The 25357-nt window shown below is 45.1% G+C and overlaps 1 protein-coding gene across 12 annotated transcripts in view; it reads right to left on the bottom strand.

Moving 5' to 3' along the window:
• The window catches only part of CDK5RAP2 (CDK5 regulatory subunit associated protein 2), a 191903-nt gene that overhangs the window by 3468 nt on the left and 163078 nt on the right, over window positions 1–25357 (bottom strand). For 5 of the 12 annotated variants that reach the window (XM_055271295.2, XM_055271296.2, XM_055271299.2 and 2 more), the window contains 9 exons: window positions 21124–21243; window positions 17120–17236; window positions 14893–15082; window positions 14075–14196; window positions 12731–12966; window positions 11671–11749; window positions 10450–10715; window positions 8370–8513; window positions 2147–2273 (listed from right to left, as the gene is read on the bottom strand). In XM_055271295.2, the coding sequence (XP_055127270.1) occupies window positions 2147–2273; window positions 8370–8513; window positions 10450–10715; window positions 11671–11749; window positions 12731–12966; window positions 14075–14196; window positions 14893–15082; window positions 17120–17236; window positions 21124–21243 (1401 nt within the window). Of the gene's footprint in view, window positions 1–2146; window positions 2274–8369; window positions 8514–10449; window positions 10716–11670; window positions 11751–12729; window positions 12967–14074; window positions 14197–14892; window positions 15083–17119; window positions 17237–21123; window positions 21244–25357 lie in introns of all 12 variants that reach the window. The other 7 variants (XM_055271298.2, XM_063636047.1, XM_063636049.1 and 4 more) reach the window with 3 other exon arrangements.

The following is a 25357-nucleotide window of genomic DNA, read 5'->3' as shown; positions in this document are numbered from 1 at the left end:
AGATCTGAACTGTGCTCAATCAATAATTCCATGCTCTCTGACCTAGGACACAGGGGATCTGGGTTCTAGTTCTGTCCTTTTGACCGACCACAGTACTCAACCCATCCAAGCCTACTTCTGCAATTTCCTCACCTGTCAATAGGGTTAGCTACCTGCCCTGTGACTGTTCAGGGCCAAAGGCTGCTAAGGAGGAGAGATACCCGTGCAGAAAGTTCTGCCTTTCTCTAGACCTGTGCAGAGCATCGCTTCCCATCCCACTGCTGTTCCAAGAGTCTAACCCAAATATTCCACAGCTGCCTTAACAGGACCACAGCTGGCACTGTCTCTCTCCAGGTTCCCCTCGGTGCTCTTTTTCTCTACGAGTGACACGAAACCCTCAACCAGAACCCCACAGACATCCACCACTCTGCCAGGTTGACCTCCTTACAATCTTTCAAAACCATCCCCTCTCCCCCACAGTCCTGACCCACTGCCCACCTGGGGGACTGCTGCAGCCCCCAAAGAGGTCTTCCTGGCCCCTGGCCCCTCCAAGCTCAGCCATGGGATCTTGTAATACACGCATGGACCCCGCCAGTCCCTGCTGCTCGTCCTGGAGTCCTGTCCACAAGGCTCCTTGAAACCTGGTTCCTGCTTCTCCCTCTCACTCATCTCTCAGAGGAAAACCCTTTGCACGTCCTAAGCATGTCCCTGAGCACTCAGTTCTCTCCACCCCTGGGAGCACACCAGCAAGTCCACAGGGCCATCTGCCAGAATCCTATTCCTGCCCCTTCGCTGACAAACTCCTAGTCATTCTTCAAGACCCAGTCAGTCTTGAACCACCTCTCAGGCCTCCTAGGATGCACTCAGCACATCGTCCTGCAGCTAAGCTCTGTGTCTCCCCCATTAAGCCCACGACCCTCACTGGCAAAGACTGTCTCGTTCATCTCTGTCCCCAGGACCTGGCGTAAGGGGCAAAGAACAGGAACTCAGTGCCTGCTCAGTGGCTGAGCTCCTCTCTTTTGCAGTCCAAACACTGCCAGTCTCACAGAGTCTATTTTCAAAAGGTTCCCAGGGGTGGCTAAGGAGAACTCCTACTTGGCAATAATCCCTGTTCTGTGCTTCTCAGAAATGCCCCAGAAATGTTGGACTTTCACAGGAGAGCCGCACAAGACAGGCTGGCACCTCCAGAGAAAAAGTGCTGCAGTCAGCAGTTCTCCTAAGACAGGGAAATTGACACACACACAGCGCAGGCTTGGCCAGGGCCATGTTGCCAACAGGCACTAATGGAAACTCAGCTACCGCCTGCTCCTCTAAATGCAGCGGGAGGGAGTGCTGAGGGTTTAAACAGGGAAACGGAGCTGCTCCCAAACAATCTCCAAAGTGGCTAGATCAGAACCGGGACTGACCTTACCAAAGTTACTTAACTTCACCAACCCTGAGTCTCGGCATCTGCCTTGAGGAGTATTTCTCAAATCCACGCCCTCCTCTGGATCCCCAGCGTCCTAGCCACCTTTCCTGTCTGCCTAGTGAGTCAGCCTCCCCCTCACTGGTGGAGCAGCCACCAGCGAGCCATTCTTGCACACAGATGTGACAGGCCAATCCTCTGCCCTGAGCCTGCCACCTACAGTCTTTCATGAAGTACTCCCTGACCCCCAATACCTCCCACCTTAATTCACTGTTTGCAGCCTCTACCCCACAGGGACTGGTTTTGGTTTCTCACATACAAAACCTTATTTCCTGCCTTTGTGCCTCTGTCCATGCTCTTCCCCGAGGGACTGCCACTCCCCGCTCCATGGGACAACGTCTGCTTTCATTTCACACTCAGCGAGGTGGTCACTTTGTCTAAGACGCCCACCTCGCCGGGACAGAGTGAGGGCCACCCAACTCCCATCCCAGAGCTCTGCATGTTCCCATCACTGCACATGCCACATGACTGTCTCCCAGTGAGACGACAGTCCCTGACACCAAGGGGCCGCTCTACAAAGGTGTGTTAAGTGAATACATTTGTCTATGTGAGTCAGAAAGGATGGAGTATGAAAAGAAGCCCACGGATAGGAGCCATGATTACAAACCATCTGGGCTCCAAAGTGGGTAATCCAGGGCAAAACTGGGAGCCCTCGGAGGCAGGAAGGGGTCAGGCATAGCGGCCACCCCCACACTCACTCACATTGATCAAAGATGATTTTTTCCTGGCACTTGCTCAGCTGCAAAAGCTTCATGGTGTTTTGCAACTTCTTTTCTTGTTCAAACAATTTTTTATGTAGTTTGGTGACCTCTGCCTTCATTTCTCCAATCTAAAGAGAAGAGAAATTAGAAAAATGAACAAAGAACATAAAACATCATGTTACATAGGAAGAATTACAAAGCCATATAAACAGATGATGCTCAACCTCACTAGCAAAAATATTTGAATGGAAACTAGAAGCCTTTTCCTGACAACCAGGAAAAGGCAAAATTGGACAAAACTCATCGAGGTTAAGGGGAAAGCACCTCGTGACCTCTGGTGGAAGTGCAGGATGGCATGGCCCAGCGAGAACGCCCTGGCAAGATCTACCAAACTGAGATGCGCTTAACTCTTTGCCCCAGCAATTCTACACGTTGGCATTTCCCCCAAGGAATAATAACATAAGCACAAGAAGATGCCTATGTACAAGGATGTTCGTCTCAGCATTGCTCATGGTAGGAAAAAATAACCTGATTTCAGTATAGATCTGGATAAATTATGGTACTTACATATAATACAATAATTTTGCAACTATTAAAAATGATGTTGTAGAGCTGTATGTATTGATATCAAAAAATGATCACAGTTAGTGACAAAAGAGCCCAGAACAACACGCCCTGTATACAAGGCATTCCTGTTCCACAAAACTGAATATAAACGCCTACATCCATGGATGTGTATATTGAGATGTCATCAAAATGTTAACAGCAATTCTCTCCATGAGATTTGATTTCAAATTGAGTGTTTTTTTCTTTTACAAAAACTATCATGCTGATTTTAAAAACTTTTCAATGTTTAAATCTTCAAAAGATCATATAAAAGTATTATTAGGAAAGTATACTCCATTAGAATAAACTCTTCTGGTTTTTCAGAGTAAACTCTGGATGGGTGGCAAAACCAAAGTCCCCAGTGCTCCAAGGTGAAATACACACACGGCGGAGCCCTCTGAGCCAGTCTCCACCAAACCAGCTCCCGGGGGAAGGACACTCCCTTTCTGTCAGAAAAGCACCATGGCACAGGCTGCTCTCTGCTGTGCCAAAACACTTCTGCTTCCAACAGGAGAGCTGGTGAGTTGTCAGCTCACAACGAGTTACTTTAGTTTGTTCCCAAACTTGTTTATGGTAGCTGTACTTGTAATCAAATTGCATAATTTAATTAAATATTAAGTAAGCCCATGAAATATGTGTATTAAAAGAGAGAACTGGTTGTATGAAAACTAACATATGCTTCAGGAAAGACTTGATAAAAGCAAGTCACTAAAAAACACATTTCTGGCAAATTAGGTGTGGGTGAGACAACTATAAAAGATGTGGGAGGAACACAGTCTAGAAGAATTCTATATTCAAATTGCTTTGCAAGTGTCTAAGTTTTCTCTTCATCTTAAAGAAACAGAAATTGGAAGTGACAGACATACATTATGGATGCAGTTTATGAAAGAAAGAAGATGTGAAACTCCAATCAGCAGACCCATATTCAAAAGAAAAGGCCCTGGCCCTACATCAAAAGAATGGCAAATGAATGTACATTTATCTGTTTTAAGTTAAACTAAAATGTTTAAGGTACGTATCATTTTTGATTCCCTGACTTAACCTACTTTTAAGATTAACCAGTCATGTCAGGTACAAGGACTTTGACAGTTCTTCCCGAACACATCCTAATTTTAAACATTAGGTTTGCTTTGATTCTTTTCCTTGGGGCTAAGAGCCCACAAAGGCTTAGGTTCTGGCCATGGCTCCAGAGGCCACACATTCCAGGACAAAGTCTCTCTACAGCCAACGCCTTAGTCCCACATCTGTAAAATCAGAAGAATCATCCCTGACCCAGCTATCACACTGCAGTAGAGTGAGACTCAAATGAGATAATGGAAGACAGAGGGAATGATCATTTCCAACTCGGCCTGGCTGACCCATTCCTTGTTCTAAAGTCAGCTCAGGTTTTGCCTCTTCCAGGAAGTTGACCTGGCACTTCTTTTAGGCTGGCTACTGCTCCTCTGGGTGCCCCGGGGCTCATTGTCTCCCCATCACCGCCCATGGCACACTGGAGTGACTGGTCCTTTACTTGTTTGCTTCCTGTACTGACCACATGCTCATTTCCTCCCTCTAACCACCACTGTCTGGCGCAGAGTAGGTGCTGTGACACCATTTACCCACTCATGGTGGATTAATTTTCACTGGTGCTCTCCTAACACCCTGTATATATTCTACCCAGTACTTACAACAGGGAATTTTAATTGTTTACATGTCTGTTGTTCCCCTGCATTCAAATCTTCATTTTTATAGGATGAATATTCCATGGTAGCAACAGCAGGGGCTCAAAGTACAGCTCCATCACTCCCCAGCTATATGACGCTGAAGCAAGTCACTTAACCTCTTGGAGTTTCCATTCCCACCTCTGGAAAAAGGGAAGAATCACAGCTAACTCCCTCAAGATTTCTGCAAGGGATCAAATGAGACGCTGGGTGTAAGCAGCATGCCCAGTGTCTGCAGGAGGTCATCAGAACAACCCTTCCTGAGGGCCACAGAGCTGCAGCACTGAAGCCACTCCCTCCCAGGAGGCCTCAGGCTTCCTCATCAGTGTTCTGCCTGACTTCGGGGACAGGAATTTTTGCTTGTTTTCTTTTTATGGTGAAAACAATCTCAAACATTTACAAAAGCAGAAAGAAGTGGATAATGAACGCCCAAATGCCCATCCAGCTTCAGCAATGATCAATTCATGGCCATACTTATCTCTACCACATTCCTGCCCATCCTCTCCCCAAGATGATTCTGAAACCAACCCTAGAACCCAATCGTATCATCTACAAAATATTTTACTAGATCTCTCTAGAAGATTTTTTTTTTTTTTTTTTTAAATAGAGACAGCATCTTACTATGTTGCTCAGGCTGCTCTCGAACTTCTGGCCTTAGGTGATCCCTCCACCTTGGCCTCTGAAAGTGCTGGGATTACAGGCATGAGCCACCATCCCGGCCATAAAAAGATTCTTAAAAAAAAAAAAAAAGAGAAAAAAAAAAAGTCCAACACAGTATCATTATGACACCTTAAAAAAAAGGCAGTAATTCCTTAGTATCACCACATCCAGTCAGTGAACACATTTCCCTGATTGCTTCATAATTTTCTTTTCTAAACAATAGGTTCAGTTCAGGATGCAAATAAGATCCATGTTTTGCATTTGATTATCTCTTGAGTTTCTTTAAATCCAGTAGTTCTCAAACCTACCTAGATGGCTGTAAAAACAGACTACTGGGGCGCACTCTGAGTTCCTGATTCAGTAGGTTTGGTGTAAGGCCTGAGAAGGTGAATTTTTGACAAGTTTCCAGGTGATGCAGATGCTGCAGGTCCAGGGCCCACACTTATGGGAATCACTGTAAATCCATGGGGTTCTCTCCCTCTTTCCCCACGCTGGATCCTTTCTTACTAGGATGAAATATGTTCTAGGCTCATACTATACATCTCCTGCCCCAGACCTAGCGGCAAGCCATTTTTCCAAGGAACCCTAGATCCCTTTAGCGGGCAAAGGTATCTAGAGACCATAATTTGGGCATCAAGGGCACTCACTGGTGCTAGAACAGACATTGTTTCTAAAGCCTTGTATGTTGAGAAGTTCATAAAATTCTTTTAATGGATGATAATACATCACAAGTTCATACTGATATGTGCTATTCAATTTAGGATTACAGGGTTCTCTGATTTCATATCTCTTTTTCCTTACAGTAAAAAATCAGTTCCCAATAAAATTAACAGTTATTTGTTTTATCTTATAATAGGAATATAATAATTCAGAATATGAACATCAATATTATTACTAACAATATAACCATTAACAAGAGTTTAAATTTTTTTCTTGCCCTTAGAATATTTCTACTAGAAATGTGTGGTCAAATTATTGTGCTTTAGTCATTGAAATGCTTCCTTTTTGTGTTCTTATACCTACATTGCCATATACAGTAAGGTTTGTTTTATCTTGCCAAGAATTTTTAGAAACTGTTTTCTCATTTTGATTTTTTTATAATTATGTAATGCATTTATATACTTGCTAAGTCAAATCTACAAAACAAAGTCTATTCAGAGAAATCTACCTTCTATCTGTTACTCCAATCTCTCCCCTCCCATTACTATATGTAGCCTGGTTTGTTATTGTTTATCCTCCATTTTAAAAAATTATTATAAACAAGTATGTGTGTACATTTTTATCCCTCCACACAACTGGTGCACATGATACACACTTTCCAGGGCAGTCCAGACTACATGGGATGGTATACTAAATGTAAAAGGCAATTAATAACACTCAAGAGAAAACCAGGTAGTTCAAAACCCCTGGGTTGTTGGGTGAAAACTTGGAAATGGAAATCAGCATTACACACATTTCACACCAAGCAAAGGCGCTGTATGAAACACAGCAGTGACAGAAAAGTGGCTAGAGGCAATTTAACACTACACAGAGGGTATGTACCCCAGCAAACACATCGGATCATCTCAAAGGTCCTTTTTCTGGCGCCACAATTCCATGACATCAAAGTGAGCATAATCAATTACTCGAGAAACCTTTGCAAGGAAAGGGGTACTCAGGAGCACCAACCACTCCTGGAATGATTTGCAAGTAGGGAAGAATTAATGTGGCTATAATTTTTTTTGTGTATATATATTTTATATATATGTGTATGAGCTGTATTTGTGTCTATTTAACAGTTACTATGATGTGCTAAGGATAAAAACATTGCATTAAGGGTCAATTGTTTAGTTCAGACATGTTTATGTTAAAATCATATGAGGCAGGTACTACTTTGGGTGTATAGAAAAAAAATCACTGGTTCATTCAAAAAATATAAATAAAACAGACACTGTCCTCTGAAGGAAAATAGAGGAAGACAGACATTAAACAAATACACAATTATAATTTGTTGAAAGGCTATGATGAAACAGAAGAGGATGCTATGGTGGAGGAATCAGGGAGCCCTCTCTGACTCTGGGGTAATATTTAAGCTAAGACTTGAAAGGTGAGAAGGAGCCAACCAGAAGCAGAACATGGGACACTCCAGGCAGTCAGGCCATCTGTGTCACCTAAGCCTAAGATGGAACAGGACTTGGTGGATTAGAAGAAGGGAAAAAGCAATGTGGGGCTGGACCCCAGTGAGGCTCAGCCTTCCTCCCTGATACTCTGTCTCCCACCTGATACTGCCACCAGCTAAACGTGGGCCAAAAAAAGATTTTTCTATAGAATGAATAGTTATCAATTTCCCCGAGCTTAGTGTATCCAAACTTTGTCCCCAGGATCCCAAAAGTGAAATCTTAGGACAGGCTCATTAGAATCTTCAGAGTAGAGAGAGCTGCCCCACCAGCTACTTCATGGTCATGTTTGAGAGACCTGAGAGCTGTCAAAAGGGGTTTAACTAAATGAGATAATGACAAAAAATGTAAATTTCCCTTCTGCCTTCCTGCTGGCCTTTGGCAAGAACAGATAGGTTAGATAAACAAAGGGGGAAATATCTATCACGCCACCAAGCAGAGAGTTCTAACTCTTCCTTAACCTGCATGTCCCTTCTTCCAGGGAGGTTTCTCTGATTTAGCCAGAGTGGGTGTTCACCTTGTCATGACACCACATGTATCCCACACACAGAAATCAGAGGACAGCTTCTACTCTGCCTGACTCCTGGTTTGGAGCCTGTCATTCCTAAGTAGTTAAAACAGATTTTGAACAAGGTCCACTCTAATATGATGATGAAAGCTGTCGATAGGAATCAGAAGGTCCAGAAAAAGGCACCTAAAATAAAAGAGATGATGAGTAGAAAAGAATGAGCTAGTCCATGAGGACAAACTGGGACTTAAAGCCTATAAAATAAAAAAATAAACATTAGGTTCCAATATTTATGCTTTCAAACAAGCTCTAACCTTGACTAAGTGCCTCAGCTCCCTGAGTCCTGGTTTCCTCATGTGTAGAACGCAGACAGGATTCTACTCAACAAAGACATGCTCAGACGGGTCATGGCTACAGGAGTTTGGGATGGATCAAGTAAGAACACGGTGAAGCCATGGCAAATAGTGCCATCGCCTCCCTGATACATACCCCAAATGGTGGGCACATCTGCTGTGGGCCCCTGCTTGGCTGAGGAAACTGAGACACAGGCCTCAGTGGCATCCTTGACCCTCTGAATCACGTGTCACCACCTACCTGCTCACAGTGAAGGGGGCACTGGCCATCCTCGGGGAGTGAGACTCTCCAGAGAAGCTTCAGCCGCCTGTAGGCCTCTTCCAGGGTCAGCTTGGCTGTGCTCACACTGCTCACAAACTTGCTCAGTGGTGCTGGGTGTGGACCCTACACAGGGGGGATATGAAGGCTATTACGTGCAGTCTTGAAAAAGATTTTAGACAAGCAAGGCTTAACGTGCAGCATAAATCTCCAGACTGCAGGGCTTCTGTTTCACACGCTGAGCAAAAGCCTGGTACCATATAACACCAATTTATTGTTCTTAAAGACTGGTGAATTGTAGATCATGAGAGAACTTCAGTGGTGATTTTAGCCCAATCAATAACCATGATTAATAACCACCATGGTTAATAACCACCAGCATTAACTATAGTTACTACTCCAAGTAAAGGGCCTGTGGGAGGGCCATTCTTACCGTTTGGCGGCCCACAGAGACCCACCCAGAGAAAATGACACCAACAGCAAGCAATAAATGGTTTGCCTTTACTGGTCCCTGTTAAATGGCCCTGCTGTAGTGAATATGATATCAGGGCCTTGTACTGCTGGCAGAGCAAACTCAAATTGGGAGGTATCAAGGGCACAAGAAAATTATGTATGTGACTCAGAAAAGGGGAAATACAAGCCCAGAAATTCGAGACCACCCTAGGCAACATAGTGAGACCCCCATCTCTACAAAAAATAAAAAATTAGCAAGGTGTGGCAGTGCACACCTGTAGTCCTGGCTACTCAGGAAGCTGGGATGGGAGGATTGCTTAAGTCCAGGAGGTCAAGGCTGCAGTGTGCCATAATCATGCCACATACCCCAGCCTGGACAACATGGCCAGACCCTGTCTGGAAAAAAAAAAAAAAAAAAAAAAAAAGAGAGAGAGAGAAAAAAGACACACCCTTTTTAGATATCAAAGTAACAAAAAAAAACATTATAAATGAAAATATCTGGTCTGGGCACAGTGGCTCACGCCTTTATCCCAGCACTTTGGGAGGCCGAGGCAGTTGGATCACCTGAAGTCAGGAGTTCAAGACCAGCCTGGCCAACATGGTGAAACCCCGACTCTACTAAAAATACAAAAATTAGCCGGGCATGGTGGCAGGCGCCTGTAATCCCAGCTACTAAAGAGGCTGAGGGAGGAGAATCACTTGAACCCAAGAGGAAGAGGCTGCAGTGAGCCAAGATCGCACCACTGAACTCCAGCCTGAGCAACAGAATGAGACTCCATCTCAAAAAAAAAAATTTTATATATATACTGCCAGGCATGATAGCTGATGCCTGTAATCTCAACACTTTAGGAGGCCAAGGTGGGAGGATCATTTGAGCCCAGGAGTTCGAGGCCAGCCTGGGCAACAGAGTGAGACCCTGTCTCTAAAAAAAAAATAAAAAAAATAGCCAGGTGTGATGGCACACGCCTGTGGTCACAGCTACTTGGGAGGCTGAGGCAGGAGGATTGCTTGAGCCTAGGAGGTGGGGTCGAGGCTACAGTGAGCCATGATCACGCCACTGCACTCCAGCCTGGGTGACAGAGCTAGATCCTGTCTCAAAATAAAAAAACACAACAACAACAACAACAAAACCTCAACAAAGACAAAAATGTAGTGAGACAAACGTTCATGAACAGAGATAGAATTGTTTCAGAAAGTAATGGAGCAACAGTTATCATCAAAAGCCCTAAAAAGTTCACAACCTTTGAACTAGTAATTCCACTTCATAATGGGTGACAGCCAGGTGGATGGGCAGATGAATGGACAGACACACCAGGGTGCAGATGGAGAGAAGAATGAATGAGAGACCAGATGTACAGAGGCCCTCATGGGAGCAAGACGGCAGAGCCCATGAAGCAGTTGCAGGAATACAAGGCATGAACCCCACCAAACACAGCCACCACCAACAGTCCCCAACACTGGACCTGACCTCTGAGCTCTCTGGGGCCACACTTCCTGGTCCCTCTTCTCAGGGTCCTAATGAGGACAATTGCGCCAGTTGACTCCCCTACCCCTTCCACCGACACTCCCAGGGAGCAGCTTGTGCCCCCCAGCTCTGTGGTCAGGTTACCTTTGTTCCCAGCTCTTCACTTGTGGAGCTGGGAGCCTCTTGGGTTTGAATGTCCATTTCAGCAAGGAGCCTCTGTCCCTGGCCGATCTGTTTGAGCAGGGCCTCATAGTCCTCAATCAGGCCCAGGACGTGGCGGCCATTCTTGCTGGCCCACAGGTGGTGGCCAGCGACCAGGCGGGACACACACGGAGTGCTAGTTGCCGAGCTGCCACTGTCGCAGGAGAGGGAGTCCACGTCATTCCCAGAGAGTAGAGGAGTCTCTGAAACTGTAAAATGAGAGGTAGGATGTAAAATCTGTTTCAGGTAACACTCTGCGTTCAAGACACTTACGATGTTGATGCTAGCTAGGAGGGCTAGGAGAGGCCCTCACACCCAAATGCCACCCAACACAAGCCCAGAGGGGAAAAGAGGCATGGCTCCTGGACCTCTGTATATTACCCCACACTGGGCTTACGAGTCATCTTTTAGGAGAGGCTCAAGTCAACTCAACCAACACATCAACCACCCACTCGGCAGAAGACCCCAGATTCACAAGGATGACTCAAGCTGGTGCCTGCATTCCAGTAGCCCACAGTCTGATCAGAACACAGACACTGCAGAAGGTGCAACAGCAGAGTGATGAAGGGCCAGAACCAGGAAAAACAATTATCTGTGCAGGGAGGGAGAGAACAGGGAAGGCTTCTGAGAAGGAGCAGCATTTGAGCTGGAATGAGCAAGTAGCAAGAATTACACGAATGATGAGTCATGCTGACCAAGGACAGCAGCAAAGGCATGTCACAGAGAAATGTGCATTCATGACGAGTCCTGAGGAAATGGGACTTTTACTGGCAAAGAGTGGGACAAAGGGGGTCTAAAAGTCACAGTGAGAGGAAAGTGTGGGCCTGTCTGCAGGATGGTGACCCCTGTGTGGCTACACCAGGGTAAGGGATAAGGCTGGATAGGCCCACTGGAGCTGGAGGGCCTTGAAAGCCTCACAAAGGTGGTCACAATTTTAATCTAAGGCAACAGGGACCCAAGGATGTTCTAAGCTTGGTAACACCTAGGAGTGCCTTAACTGGCTTGAAAGAGGAGATCACCAGCTGGGGATGCTGAGAACTCAAAATCCCAAATCCTTGCCAAATACCCTTCTGAGTTGGGACCAGGGACCCCCTTTTCTGCAAGTTAAAAAGTCTTACTGTCACATCCAATTCTGCCACAGTTACCAAGACTTCAGCTTTGTACCTGATTTTGGTGTCACTGCCTGGGAGGAATCAAACAGATCAAATGAATTATCACTTTCCATGGGATATTTGTCACCATCCACAAAATGCAAAATACCAGAACTGTTAGTTTCACTGTTGTCAGCATTCAAGAGAGAACTGAATGAGAATACAGTCAAGCCCCTCACATTCACTTATCCATATACACACAGCATTCCTTCAAATCTTCATTGGGCCTCTGTCCTGCCAGGCCCACCTCTGTGGGACACCAGGGAGACAGAGTGACCAGGCCCAGTCCATTCCCTAGAAAAACTCTCAGCAGAAAAGTAAATAAGCAATTTTATTTTAGCGTGATCGAGGACAAGGGAGGGAAACACAGGCTGTTGGGGCTCAGGTGAGGGGCACTACCCCCAACTTGGCTTCCCAAAGGCTAATACCCGTTTTAAAACCTTATGTTTTAAGACTGATTGTGACTGAGCTATGGTAAGAAGGAGGGAAAGAAATGCCAGGCAGCACAATGGGCAGGTGAGAGGCAGACAGTGGGACAAGGAGTGGAATCATCGCTCAGGGAGAAATAAGCAGTTCATAGACCCAAGACCCAGGGTGCAGGGAAGGACAGAGTAGAAGGCAAGGCCAGAACCAGCAAGCAAATGCAAAACAGATCCACTTTTTAAACCTATCAGGATGATTTTCAGACCCTGAAAGACACTGAAAGCCAGATTAAGATGTTTAGGTTCCCTTCTAAAGGCAGTAAGAGAAACTAAAAGAAATTTCAGCATCAAAGTGATGCAGGCAGGACTAAATGGATAGGAGGGAGCAAGGCCAGAGGCACTGAGGGTGTCTGGAAGTCCAAATTCCACTTCCCTGAGAATCAAGATGCCTCAGATGGAGATTACGCCAATTTGCCCAAGGTGACGGCTAATTAATTAGCAGTCAGGTCCCCTGGCTCCTAGGGTACAGCGTGTCAGCTATCAATGGAAAGGCACCTCTGTGGGGCAAAGGCGTCATTCAGAAGTTTACATGTCACACACAGATGCTCAGAGCTGCATTCTCAGCAAGTGGGGAGAGACAGGGGCAGTACCGTGTTTGTCAGGCTGAAGCGGCACCTCAGGGATGGACACGGCTTGGACAGCCAGAGTGAGGGCTCCTTCCTGTGCCTTCTCTGCCCCCCTTGCCAGCTGTTCCTCGAGCCTGCACTGCAGAGTGCTGCTGATTTCGATGCTCCTTTCTAGTTGCAACCGCAGAGCCTGGATCTCCATCAGGAGGCTGTGCAGGTCCCTGAAAGGATCCTGCCCCTTCCGGCCTTCTCCTGACGCCTCTGCGGACATGTGCAAAGAGAAGCCCTGACATCTTCCACAACCAAAGGGTCAGCCATCGAAGGAACTCAATCGCATTTTACACCCACCACCACCATCGCCCTCCCCCTTCCTAAGAACTAGGTACAGTTTAAAATAACAACTTGACTTTAGAAACAAAAATATTGGCAGACTTAATTGCTGCTATTCCCCAGGCTAAATAAGAGCTGGAAATTAATTTTCGCTTCTGGCCATAAAGGCCTAGCAAATTGCACACCAAACCTCGAAATTATGTCTAGTAGTAATAAAATCTATTTGGGCTAGAATTATAGAATGAAAGGGGATGATTTTAAGAGCCACACTATATTAAAAAGACACAACAGCAAGAATAAGAAAAGCAAGTTGAGGAGAAAATAAAAGCTGTGAGATGACCCCTTTCCAGATAAACTTTCAACAGAGAGAAACCATCTGGAAAATTAGTAAAATAAAAAATAAATAAATAAATAAAAACAACACCTCACCACACCTCAAAATTGATTCTGAAACATTAGACCTTATAGTTGAAGCACTCTGAGCTGGTATCTCTCCTGGGATACAGAGAGCACTGAGGCCAACAACCATCCCCAGAGCAATGCCCAGCACATGAGAGGTGTCCATAAATGTTTGCTGAATGAATGGGCAAAAAGTAACATACACTAGCAGGACGATTATAATAAAAGTCATTTCCTGGGTGCCTACTACGTGTCAGGTATCATGCTAGGATGCTTTTAATAAATGGTCTCATTCAATTTTCAGCACAATTCTCCAAACAACAGGTACTGAGAGACATGTTTTACAGAGGTAGGTATGGGCTCAAAGGGTGAAGTGGCCTACTGAGGGTCACACAGCCGGGAACAAGGGAGTGGGAACCCGGACCTCAGCTGGCCTGGGTGCTGAGCCTCAGTCCTTCTATGTTTCCTGCTGATCCTTCAGAAGAAGAATGGGTCAAAGTGCTGGCTTCAACACCCATCCACTCTACCCACGAGGCCAGAGTGGAGAGGGCTGAGCTCTGCCCTCCTGTGCCTACAGCCAGCTGTCGGTGGGCTTACAGCCCAAAGCACAGTAGCCTCAAGGTGAGAAGGGCTTCAGTACCTCTCAGTCTCCTGTGCTCTTCATCCAGCTTCTCATACGCCTTCAGCTCCACTCGGAGGGACTGCAATAGCTTGTCATTCTGTGACAGCAGCTGCTGCCTCAACTTCACCTCCTCCTGCACCCTGAGAAGGCCCCACAGGCATGAGAAGGATAGGTTAATTCTACCTTAGGGTAACTTATTCAAACCCCACAGAGCAGGCCTGTGGGGCATTCACGTGTGCCGACAGGAACAACTGAAACGTGGAACCAGACAGGCTCAAAGAGGGAAACAGCAAAAGGACAATTGGTGTGATCCTTTTAAAACCGATGGCAGATCCATGCCACTCCTCTGCTCAGAATCTCCCAGTGGCTTCTCATGCCACTCAGAGGAAAACCCAAAGTCCTCACGCTGACTCTGCAGCCTGATGTGATTTGGCATCCTGCCAGCCCCCTCTCTGGACGCACTGCCCTGCTCTGTCCAGCACAGGCCTAAGCCACTTTGCCTCAGGGCCTGCGCCCGTTCTGCCTGAAATGATCTTTCCCAGGTAGCTGCAGCACTCACCTCCTCACTGCATTCAGCTCTCTGAGCAAATGGCATCTTTTCACAAAGGGCTTCCCTGACTCACCATCGACAAAAATCAGCAACCCACTGCCAAGCCCTCTCCTCCTTACAGGATCTTTCTCCATATGTTGCAGGTCCACCAGACATACGATGTGTTTGTGTCTACTGCCTGCCACTGTGCACTAAGGCAGAGGCCTGCGTGCTGATTCCACGACTGCAGCCCAGTGCCCGGATGCGTGGTACGGCCAGCAGGCCACCAGGGAAGCACAGCCACTACCTGCTCAGCTCCTGGCCGCTGCGGTGGACCTCCTGGATCAGCTGCTGGTTGTGTCTCTCCTTCTCGCTGCCTTCCTTCTGCAGCCTTTCATTTTCTTCCTTCACGCTGGCATACTCCCGCTGAAGGTGCTCCAGGCTCGCGCTCTTCCTGGAGAGGCACTCTCGTAATTTGTCATTCTCCTTCTGTTTATCTGCAAACACAAAAAGGTGCCGCTGAGAAGGGCCACCATTTGTTTTTTCCAACCTTATTATATAAATACAGCACTTCAAGAATACAAAAAAGAATGAGATTCGATCTGGCATTTATGATTTTGGCATTCCAATTATCTTACACACTTTGGGCAGATAAATTTGTCAACATCAAGGCTGCAGATTAAACATCACTGGGATAAAATGGGCCTGTTTAATTTTCTATTAAAGAACAGACCATGCAAACCTAGTTACTTTGCCTTCACAGAGCAAACAGTGGGTAGGAAGTACAAAGGAAAACACAGGGCCCAGAACTTTGGGAACGGGTGCTGGCCTGGCCACAGGCCTTCTACCAGCCTAGCACCAGGAGGCCGGCAGGGCTGTGCAGATGGCACCTTGAGGCCCATTCACTCCTCAGGCTGAGGACAGCACCTCTCCTGAGGAATAAAATACACCGAGAGGCACAAGAGACACCGTGGTCAAAAGCAGGGGGCTGGGGGCAGAGAGGCCACATTCAAGAGCAGCTTCTCCATTTACTGACTTCATAACCTTGAGTGAGGCTCTTCACTTCTCCACGCCTGTTTCCTTACATGTGTTATTGTGTGGATTCACTGAGCTGCCATCTATAAAGGGTTTATCACAGGGAGTCAGGAGCACTCTGGGGGCTGGAAGCTCCATAAGGACGAGTTGCCAGCAGTGCTGGTGGTGGTAACAGCTGACCTGCACCAGCACTACCTGTGCAGGTGTGACATTAGGGCCTTCTCATGCATCGCCTATTTCATCTCCAGGGCCAACTTCCAAGGCAGGCACTATTATTCTCCATTTCCCAAATAAGAAACTTCCCTACGGTCACACGGCCAGTAGGTGGCAGAACCAGAATTCAGACTCAGTCTGATTCCATTCTTAACCACGACAAGATAATTTCTAAGCAAGAATTCACCTCTTCCCTCAAGCGCCAGACACATCATGCTGCCTACCCTTCCTGAACGGCCTAGACTCTCCTCATCGCTAACCCCTAGGATGCTGTCTGCTCTCTTCCTTCTATTTAAAAGGCCCTGGCTCCTCTCAATCTTCAGCACCTTCGCTAAGCCCTCCTCATCCTCCGTTCTTGAAGGCAAGCTTTTCCTGAGTCAGGATGCCTTTTCCAGGGTCCTGCAGTTCCCAGAGGCTAACTTTATCATGGCTGAGGTTCACACTGGCCTGCCAAGATTGTTTGGCTGTCTCTCTCATCAGACTATGAGCTCCCCGAGGAAAGGGATGAAATCTCATCCATTTCTGTATCACAGTCTACACGGCCCTGAAGTAACACAGGAGACAGGAAATGTTTGCTGAGTGAATGAATGACAGAGGCCCCAATTTCATCTCTTAAGCCAAAAGGAGCATCAATATCCTTTTAGGAAAAGTGGGATAAGCTGGCCCAAGTTCTAGCTCTACCACCTTCTAGCTCTGTGACCACAGACCGGGCAATTTCCTAGGCCTCAGTTTCTCACCTGTCAAATAGGGCTAATGATACCTCATCCCAGCATTGTTTTCAGTAGTGAAAGATAATGTAAGTGAAAGCTCTTTGGGAGCCAAGCTCCAAATAGAAGGAATTAAGACAAGGGATCTTTATAAGAAGTACAGGATAAACTTTGCTGATAGTAGGAAGTCACTAATTGAGATTTTGGCAGTATTATATTTCCAGCCCTTCCTTCTTCCACTGTGAACTAGGATGAGAGACACGTGGCTATAGGGGAGATGAGTGACAAGCAAATAAAGTAACATTTACTGAGTCCCTATTAGAGACACTGTGCTGAGAGCTTTACACCGTTCAATTGTCACAACAGCCCTATGAGGTATTCCTGAACCTCTCTGATTCCAGTATTCTCAGCTATAAAATAGAAACACCTCACAGGGCTGCTGTGACAATTAAATGGTGTAAAGCCAACACAGAGCCACAGGATTCATACTTAGGTTGGTCAGACTCCAATGCCTGCATTCTTTCCATGACACAGAAGGCTTTGGCATTCCAGACTTCCAGTGACTCCTTTAATTCTTACCTCTGGATCCTTTAATAAGCATTGCATTGAGGGCCTGGTTCTGCTTCCTCAAGAAATGAATTTCTGATGTTAGAGAACTATGAAGCTCTGAACCAGAAGCAAAAATGTTTGTAGAACCTATAAAAACACACATAAAGACTGATTTATAAACAGTCTCCAGATCAGAATAGGTGGAACTTTCTAGAAAACAGTTTTAAACAAAGAGTTAACAGAACATACAATGAAAATCCCTCCTATTAACTATGTTTGGAATTACCAGAGGCCAAAGAGAAATGAGAGTAAGCTTGAAAGAGGGGGCAGGAAGGGCTCTCCCACATCTTACCTAAGGGAGAACAAAGCAGAAGACCTGGGCCAGGAGCGGGGTGAGTGACTGAGAGTCTTCACCTTCACAGATGTCTTTCCCGAGGTCAAAATTCATATCCAGCTGCCTGCCGGACCTCACCACTGAGGCAGCTCTGTCACTCAGTCCACAGAACCAAAGCTGAACTCTTTATCCTTCCAAACCTGCTCTCTCTCACCTGTTTCCTGCCTCAGGAGATGGTATCGCTACAATCCCTAACCTAAGCTAGAAAGGTGGGAGCCATCCTAAACCCCTTTCTCTTCCACTGCCCAATCAAGCAATCACGACTGCTGCTGCTTCCTCCAAAATGCTTCCGACACTGGCCTCCTCTTTTCTGTCCTAAAGTTCAGGCCTTATCACTTTGCTGTCTAACCTTGCCTCCCTGCTATTCTGCCAATGGGGTTATTATCCTAAACAAAGTCCATTTAAGTTACTCTCTACTCAAAAACACCTGATGGCCCACCATGGCAAAAGACAATCACAAAACAAAACACAAGGGCCAACTTCTCAGTCTGGATACCTCTGTTTCATAGATAACATTCACATTCATGGCCGCCCTCAGGAAAGCGCCTACTGTGTGCAAGGTGCCTTCTCTATGTGGCAGGCAGATGCTTCCCTCCCCGTCCTCCACACTCATGGAGTCCACTTGCTACACCACAGAGCCAAAATGCCAGATTCCCGCTTTCCTAGCCACCCTGCAGTGAGGACATGGTCACGTGCCACCTCTGGCCTATTGGGCCTGACAGGAAGTCTGCTGGGGGCTTCTGGGAAAGATTTTCCACCAGGGTGAAAAGAGGACAGGAAAAAGCCCCACCTTCTTCTTTCTCATGCTCTGGACACTGTCTGTGGAATGGTTGTAACTACTGGACACTGTCTGTGGAATGCTTGTAACTACTGCAATCATCACAGATACTAACCCAAACTCTGCTGTCACTGAGCTATAAACCTGCCTTGGAACTCCCTGCCTCTGGGTTTCTTGTTACGTGAGAAAACACAAATCCCTGTTGTTACCATCAGTTGCTACTCCCATTCTGTTGTCTGCAGCTGAAAGCATCCTGGCATACAACTGAACACCTATCCTATTCAAACTCCTTGTAGGGAAGGTACGGCATCAGTTCTCCAAGGAGCTGACAGTCCTTCCACTCTATAGCACTATCTTTTTCTCATGTTAATGATTCACTTACTGCAATGTTATCTAATTGTTTTACTCACTATGTCTCTCCCCACCATCTTCCTCCACTCTCCCCTGCAAACTCTGGTATCTTTTCAGAGACACCTGGGTTTGAATCATGGCTCTGGCTTCTTAATAGCTGCGTGACCTCGGGCAAATCGCATCACTTCCCTAAGTCTCCATTAACTCAATAAAAATGATTGATGTTATTGTTACTACTATTACCATTTGTATTACTCAAAGAATTAATGATAGACTGGAGCCAAAATAGCACTGGAAAGTAATGTGAACAAGCAGGAAAAAATCTACAGAAGTCTACCACGACCAAAGCTAAGGTGGTAGCTTTGGAGGCAGTATTTCTTGGCAAAGAAATAGGCCAAAGAACTGTTCCTGACCGGCCTAAACCTGAGCTAGCGAGGTCCACTTCCGATGCTAGGAGGCCAGTCTTTCCTCTGAGGGTCATTACTATCAGCCTGTACAACTGGTGATAAGCTGGAAGCTCTAACACAGGAGAGGTCGGTTTTTAACAGTATTCCACCTCGATATAGTAAGAAGCCATACCTTTCTCAGGCCTGCTCCCCAAGGTAAACAGTTCACAGCAGGGGGAGGCGGAGCCACTTTTATTCCTTTGTCTTTTCAGACATTGTGACAACATGGTGAGAACAGCACGTCTTTCCACCAGTGTAAATACTTTATGAATGCTTTTGTAAACCTTCCCGTCAGAGTGAATTACTCTCCAGAGCAATTGTCTGCTCCATTGTAGCTGGTGGCCATTTAAGCCCCCAAATAATTCTATAATTGGATTTGCCAGGGAAAATGTAAAACAGAATGAATCTAATTCAGGCATTACCAAGAGTGAATGTGAAGGGCCCAGGCGTGTATTTCTTTCCTGTGTTTGATACAACTAATAACTCAGATCAATCAATTTCCCTGAGGGTGAGGGGGGTAGATGCAGGAAATGGGCGCAGTGAGCCAGAGGAGGGAGGGAGGAGGGAGAGGGCGAGATGGAGCCATTCGGTTTCCCTTGCAAGCTGCAGCATGCACAGTACTTGGGAAAGATGTCCCTCCCGGCTGGTAGCTATGATGGCTAGAGAAGAATGAGACCTGGACAAGGGTCCAAGGACTCGGGTGCTGCTGCCATGGAGCTATCTTTCCAGAACTCAATTCTACCATCTGTAAAAATGGGAATGACATTAGAGTCCCTGCCCATTGCAGAGCTTTGCAATGTTATACAGAATAAAATAGTAAAATAAAATTGATAATGATGATAAAGGCAACCATTTACTGAGTGAGGCACTGAGCAAGGCCCTACTCATAACATTGCCTCATTTAATCTCGCAATGACCCTGTTCTGTGAAACAATTAAGACTGGGAGAGATGAGCATATTGCTCAAAGTCACAAAGCTAATAAATGGGACAGCAGGGTCCACACTCCGGCCAGTTCAACCAGACAAACTCGGGCTTTTCTGAGTGTGCCAAGCTGCTTTCAAGATACATGCTTTACGGAATGAGGAACTCTCTCTAGAGCAATAAGGAAAGATGTCCAAGATTTACTGCTCCATGACAAACGGATAGAATCATGGATATAGAGCATGTTACCTTTGGGATGAAGAGAAGAGTAAGAATATATGCTGGTATTTGCATTTTAAAAAACACTGTTAAGGATACAGAAGAAAAACAAGAAAAGACCGGGCGCGGTGGCTCACGCTTGTAATCCCAGCACTTTGGGAGGCCGAGGCGAGTGGATCACGAGGTCAGGAGATCGAGACCACGGTGAAACCCCGTCTCTACTAAAAAAAATACAAAAAATTAGCGGGGCGTGGCGGCGGGCGCCTGTAGTCCCAGCTACTCGGAGAGGCTGAGGCGGGAGAATGGCGTGAACCCGGGAGGCGGAGCTTGCAGTGAGCCAAGATTGCGCCACTGCACTCCAGCCTGGGTGACAGAGCAAGACTCCGTCTCAAAAAAAAAAAACAAACAAAAAAAAAAAAAAAAAGAAAAACAAGAAAAAAGTGGAGAAGAAGGAACGGAAAACAGGGTTAATGGGTAAAGAATGGAGGTTTTTAATTTTTGAAGCACGTGAATGTCTTAACCTATGCCTTTTGGGGGGGTGGGGGAGAATATTTTTAAGTTCTTCATGGATGATCACCCTATTCGGAGCTAACTGTGTTTATGCAGCAATACGTGTGATCTTTAGACTGGCATGTGAAATTTACCAGATTGCTAAAATGCTGATATTTTTATAATCCGTTATAGATGAAAAGACAATATATTGCTTTGTTTTATCTTAAAATTCCTATCTATTTCTCTCCAGCTTCCAAAGTTAAATGAGATGCCAGTCACAATTCAGGATGCCAGAGGCTGGCAGACTTCTCCAAGATGGAGAAATGAACATTTATCAAGCACCTGCTTTGTACACAGATGCTTACTCAGGCAAATGTGTCACAGTGAAGCACTCACAGACATGTACAGTCCTCTAGGAAGGTCTTTCCTTACCTTGATCAAATTCAGATCCTTGCCGTTCCAACTGTTTCCGTAGCTTCTCATTTGTTTTAATAGATTCTTCTAAACGCTTTCTCAAAGTTCGAATTTCCTGTATGTGTTCCATTAATAAGTCTACAGAAAGGAAGCAATTTTTAATTTAAAGTCTGAACCCCCAACAAATTGAATAATTTATGGATTATGCAGGGATCCTGAAATTCCAAACAGTATTGGATGTATTAAGATGGTTAGCAACTGGCAATTCTTTCCTAGGCATGGGGAGGGTGAGCTATTTCCCACAGCCCACAGACACACTTCTATAATGATTCTCTGCAGCCCTCCATGAGGAAGATATTTTACACCACACAGAAAAAATTATATTCCATACAATTTTAATGCTAACTCTAATGTAGCCTTTTATTCTTCTAAATATCAAATATTAATTTAAAATCTTCCTTATGGTGAAACTAACAGATCACTTTCAAGTCTGCTTGAATTGCCTGAGAGTTGATTAAACTACCTTCATAATGAATCCAGATATTTTCGAGACTAATTTTTTGAAAGGAATATGTTATCCATTTATCATTACTAATTTAAGACTTAAATAAAGCAAAACAATGCTAGTGAGAATGGTAATAAGAAAAGTGATCTCAAGAGAACATCTGATTAGCATGAGTATAAATGTGTATGACCTTTTGGGGCTACTTCTATAATTAGCCTTAGAAAAGTTATTTTCCAATGTCTTTTACCAAATAATTCAACTCTTAGGACTCTATTTATAAAGAGACCACCAGAGATGCTGACAAGCATTTGCCAGAATGGAGGAAAAGGTTCACCTTAGCACTGGATGTAACCATAAGAACTGAAGTAACTCCAAATGTAACTGTAGTACATTCATGATGATGCAGTATTACATAGCTATTAAAACTATGTTATGAAGACTATATATCATAAAAAATACATTATACTAAATCTTAGATCCAAGATTGATAACATAATCACAACTTATAGAAAAAAAAAATTCAGTTTCTCCCATACACTCACTCAATAATCAACACAGAAGACTTCTGTGACCAAATGTGAGGGTTTTTTCCCCCACAGACTAAGCAAACAGTTCTGCAGCAGACACCAGCCGAGTGTCCTCTAATTCAGTTGGACCTGAAGATAGCGTCAGATCCACAGGTTGAGGCTCAGTCCCAAGACTGCCCCCTCCAACAACTTCTGATGCCAATCGCAAGCCCCCAACTGTTTCACCCAGGCCTCTGACCAACTGACTAAAAATTTGGTTCCCTCACCCGCCTCCTGGGGTTGGATTAATTTGTTAGACCAGCTCAAAAACTCAGGGAAACATTTGCTTATGTTTACTGGTTCATTATGAAGGATACTGCCAGGAAGACTAAATATATACTTCACAATATCACAGAACTCTACTTAAAAATCTATACAGACAAAGAAAGACACAAATATGTGAAAGAAGGAAATATACCTAAATATTAATAGCAGTTGCCTTTAGGTGGCAGATTTTAGATTTTTTCAAAAATTCTATATTACATTTTAACATAATACTTACTAATATATAACATTTTAAAATTTCCAAAATGAGCATGTATTTGTTCAGTCTGCCACATCTCACTTTAACAAAGAAAGAAGAAAGCACAATTCCAATCCAGGGGTAGGTTTCTAGAGTCAGTGTTTAAAGCACCATCACATTAAGTATCCAAAGGCAAAACTAATGTCTTTAATTTATCAATTAGGGTATACTCAGTATATCTTAGTAATGTTTGTTTTAAAACATTACACTAATGTTATGACCCAGTTTTAATTCCTCCAAAATGACTTTCATTTAAAAGTAGCACAATGTTACAGATCTTTTCCTAATTAAATAGTAATTTTACCACGAATTTGAATGTTTATGAGACGACTTAATTCCCAGACCTTCAGCTATCTCCTGCTAATGCCAGAAGTGTGGCAAGTAATTTGATGCAATGTTGTAGCTCTCGCTGCACCACAGCACGGAAGGACTCTTGCCTGCAAAAAGCTATTGGCACCCACGGCACTGCATCTCCACGCTCCTTAAACTGCTGGCGCCCATGGCACTGCACCTCCCCACTCCTTAAACTGCTGGTGCCCACAGCACTGCACCTTCAGGCTCCTTCAACTCCTGGCGCCCACGGCACTGCACCTCTGCGCTCCTTAAACTCTGGGCGCCCAGGCATTGCACCTCCGCGCTCCTTAAACTCCGGGCACCCACAGCACTGCACCTCCCCACTCCTTAAACTTCTGGTACCCGTGGCACTGTACCTCCCTGCTCCTGCCTTGGTGCCCTGCAAATCTTCTTCCAGCAGCTAGTCAGGTCGGAGTCAGTCAGGAACTTTTCTGTTTGACTGCAACCTTCCTTGCTGGTTTATCCAAGTCACACACTCATGACTGTGAGAAGGGGACATAAATGCTTAGCAGCAATCAAAACATGCCATCTTCCACTGAGTCTTTAGCCAGGAGGCGGAATCATCACTTGGGCTTAAGGAAACATTCCCAGTTGAACTGGACACTACTTATTAATTATGCAGCCAAACTGAAGAGAAGGAAACACTATACTAGCCTTTATAAAATGGGAGAAAAATCTCTCTCTCTTAGAATAATGCCCTTTTGACAAATGCTAACTTTTTTAAAAACATAAATCCAATAAGCAACCACAAAAAAAAGTGTGTATCTCTTGCCTAGCAGTTCCAATTTATAGAATCTGCATTAAGAAAAGCCCCCAAATAAGGGAAAAGCTTCATGTTCACAGATATCCCCTGCAGCATTGTTTACAATTGTGAAATCTGGAAATGACTTACAAATGTTCAGCGACAGGGGAACAGAAGGAAAACTGCAATTCAGCCACTCAATGGACTGTTCTAAAGCCACTAAAAATGATGTTATGTAACAACATGTCGGAAAGTTTATGACAGAATGTTAAGTGAGAAAAATACTAAATTATCTGTCTACCAAATCATAAATATGACAAAAGACAAAAGAAAAACTAGATGCAGAGAGCAAACGGCTGAAGACACACCAAAAAAGATGATGGTGGGCTTACTGGGATGGCTCCAGGGAGCACTGCCCCAGTTCAGGTAACCCACTAAGAGGGCATCATAAGCCCAAGGTCATGGGTCCACAGAGGAGTAAGAAACAGAAGAAATGCCTAAAAGGTTCTACATTAGAAACAGAACAAGGTTGGGGTGGTGGACAGGGCGAAGGGTGGAAAAAGAGGGGCAGCCAAGAGGGAGCAGAGGGAACTGCCTAGTGAAAATAATAGGGATCTCAAGAGTTCCTGTTTAAATAATTTGGGTTGCTACATTGTAAACACCACTTTCCTTCTGGTTCCTCAATCAAGTCTGCACAAAGTCCTCGTAGGAGTGATCTCTGGGGAATTCTTGGAAAATCACTGAGTTACACATTGAATGGATACAATACAGAAGAAGTGGCACTAGGGACAGGGAAACAATTTTTGGTGTGACCTAAATTTGGGAAAGGCAGAATGCAGAGCCAGAAATGACCAAGAAAAACCAAGTACTCAGAAACTCACAAAAACTGCAGAGAGATACAGCCAGAAATCCAAAGAAACTAGGTCTAGATGACGCTGCTGGAGGACCCCAGCTGATACCTCAGTTACGCCAACAATGTGGACTTCACACTCTAGGTATGTCTTCTGTCTTCAAACTGGGCTCCTCTGAGTCCTGAGTGTCCTCAAGAAGACTCAGAGGCCATCACGGGACAAAGGCACCACACTTATCTCTTTTACACACTGCATGGGGCCGCTGTGAAAATTTTCACCTGCTAACTCAGTCCATGGTCGGAGGCAGAACAAAGGTGTTATGGACTGAATGCTTGTGTCTCCAAAATTCCTATGTTGAAGCTCTAAGTCCAATGTAATGGTATTAGGAAGTGGGGGCTTTGGGAGATGATAGGACCATGAGGGTAGAGCCCTCACAGTGAGATCAGTGCCCTCATAAAACAGACCCCAGCTCTCTCACCTTCCTTCTTCCATGTGAGGATACAACCAGAAAATGGCAGCCTGCAACCTGGAAGAAGGCCCTCACCATGCTGGCTGTACCCTGATCTTGGACTTCCTAGCCTTCAGAACTGTAAGAAATAAATTTCTGCTGTTTATAAGTCACCCATTCTGTGGCATTCTGTTACAACAATCCAAATAGCCTAAGACAAAAGACCTGACCCAATGGGCCATGGGTCACACTAAAGGAAAACA

This window comes from Symphalangus syndactylus, chromosome 3 (genome assembly GCF_028878055.3).
Source record: "Symphalangus syndactylus isolate Jambi chromosome 3, NHGRI_mSymSyn1-v2.1_pri, whole genome shotgun sequence".
Taxonomy (NCBI): Eukaryota; Metazoa; Chordata; class Mammalia; order Primates; family Hylobatidae; genus Symphalangus; species Symphalangus syndactylus.
This window is presented reverse-complemented; position numbering and strand designations above follow the sequence as displayed.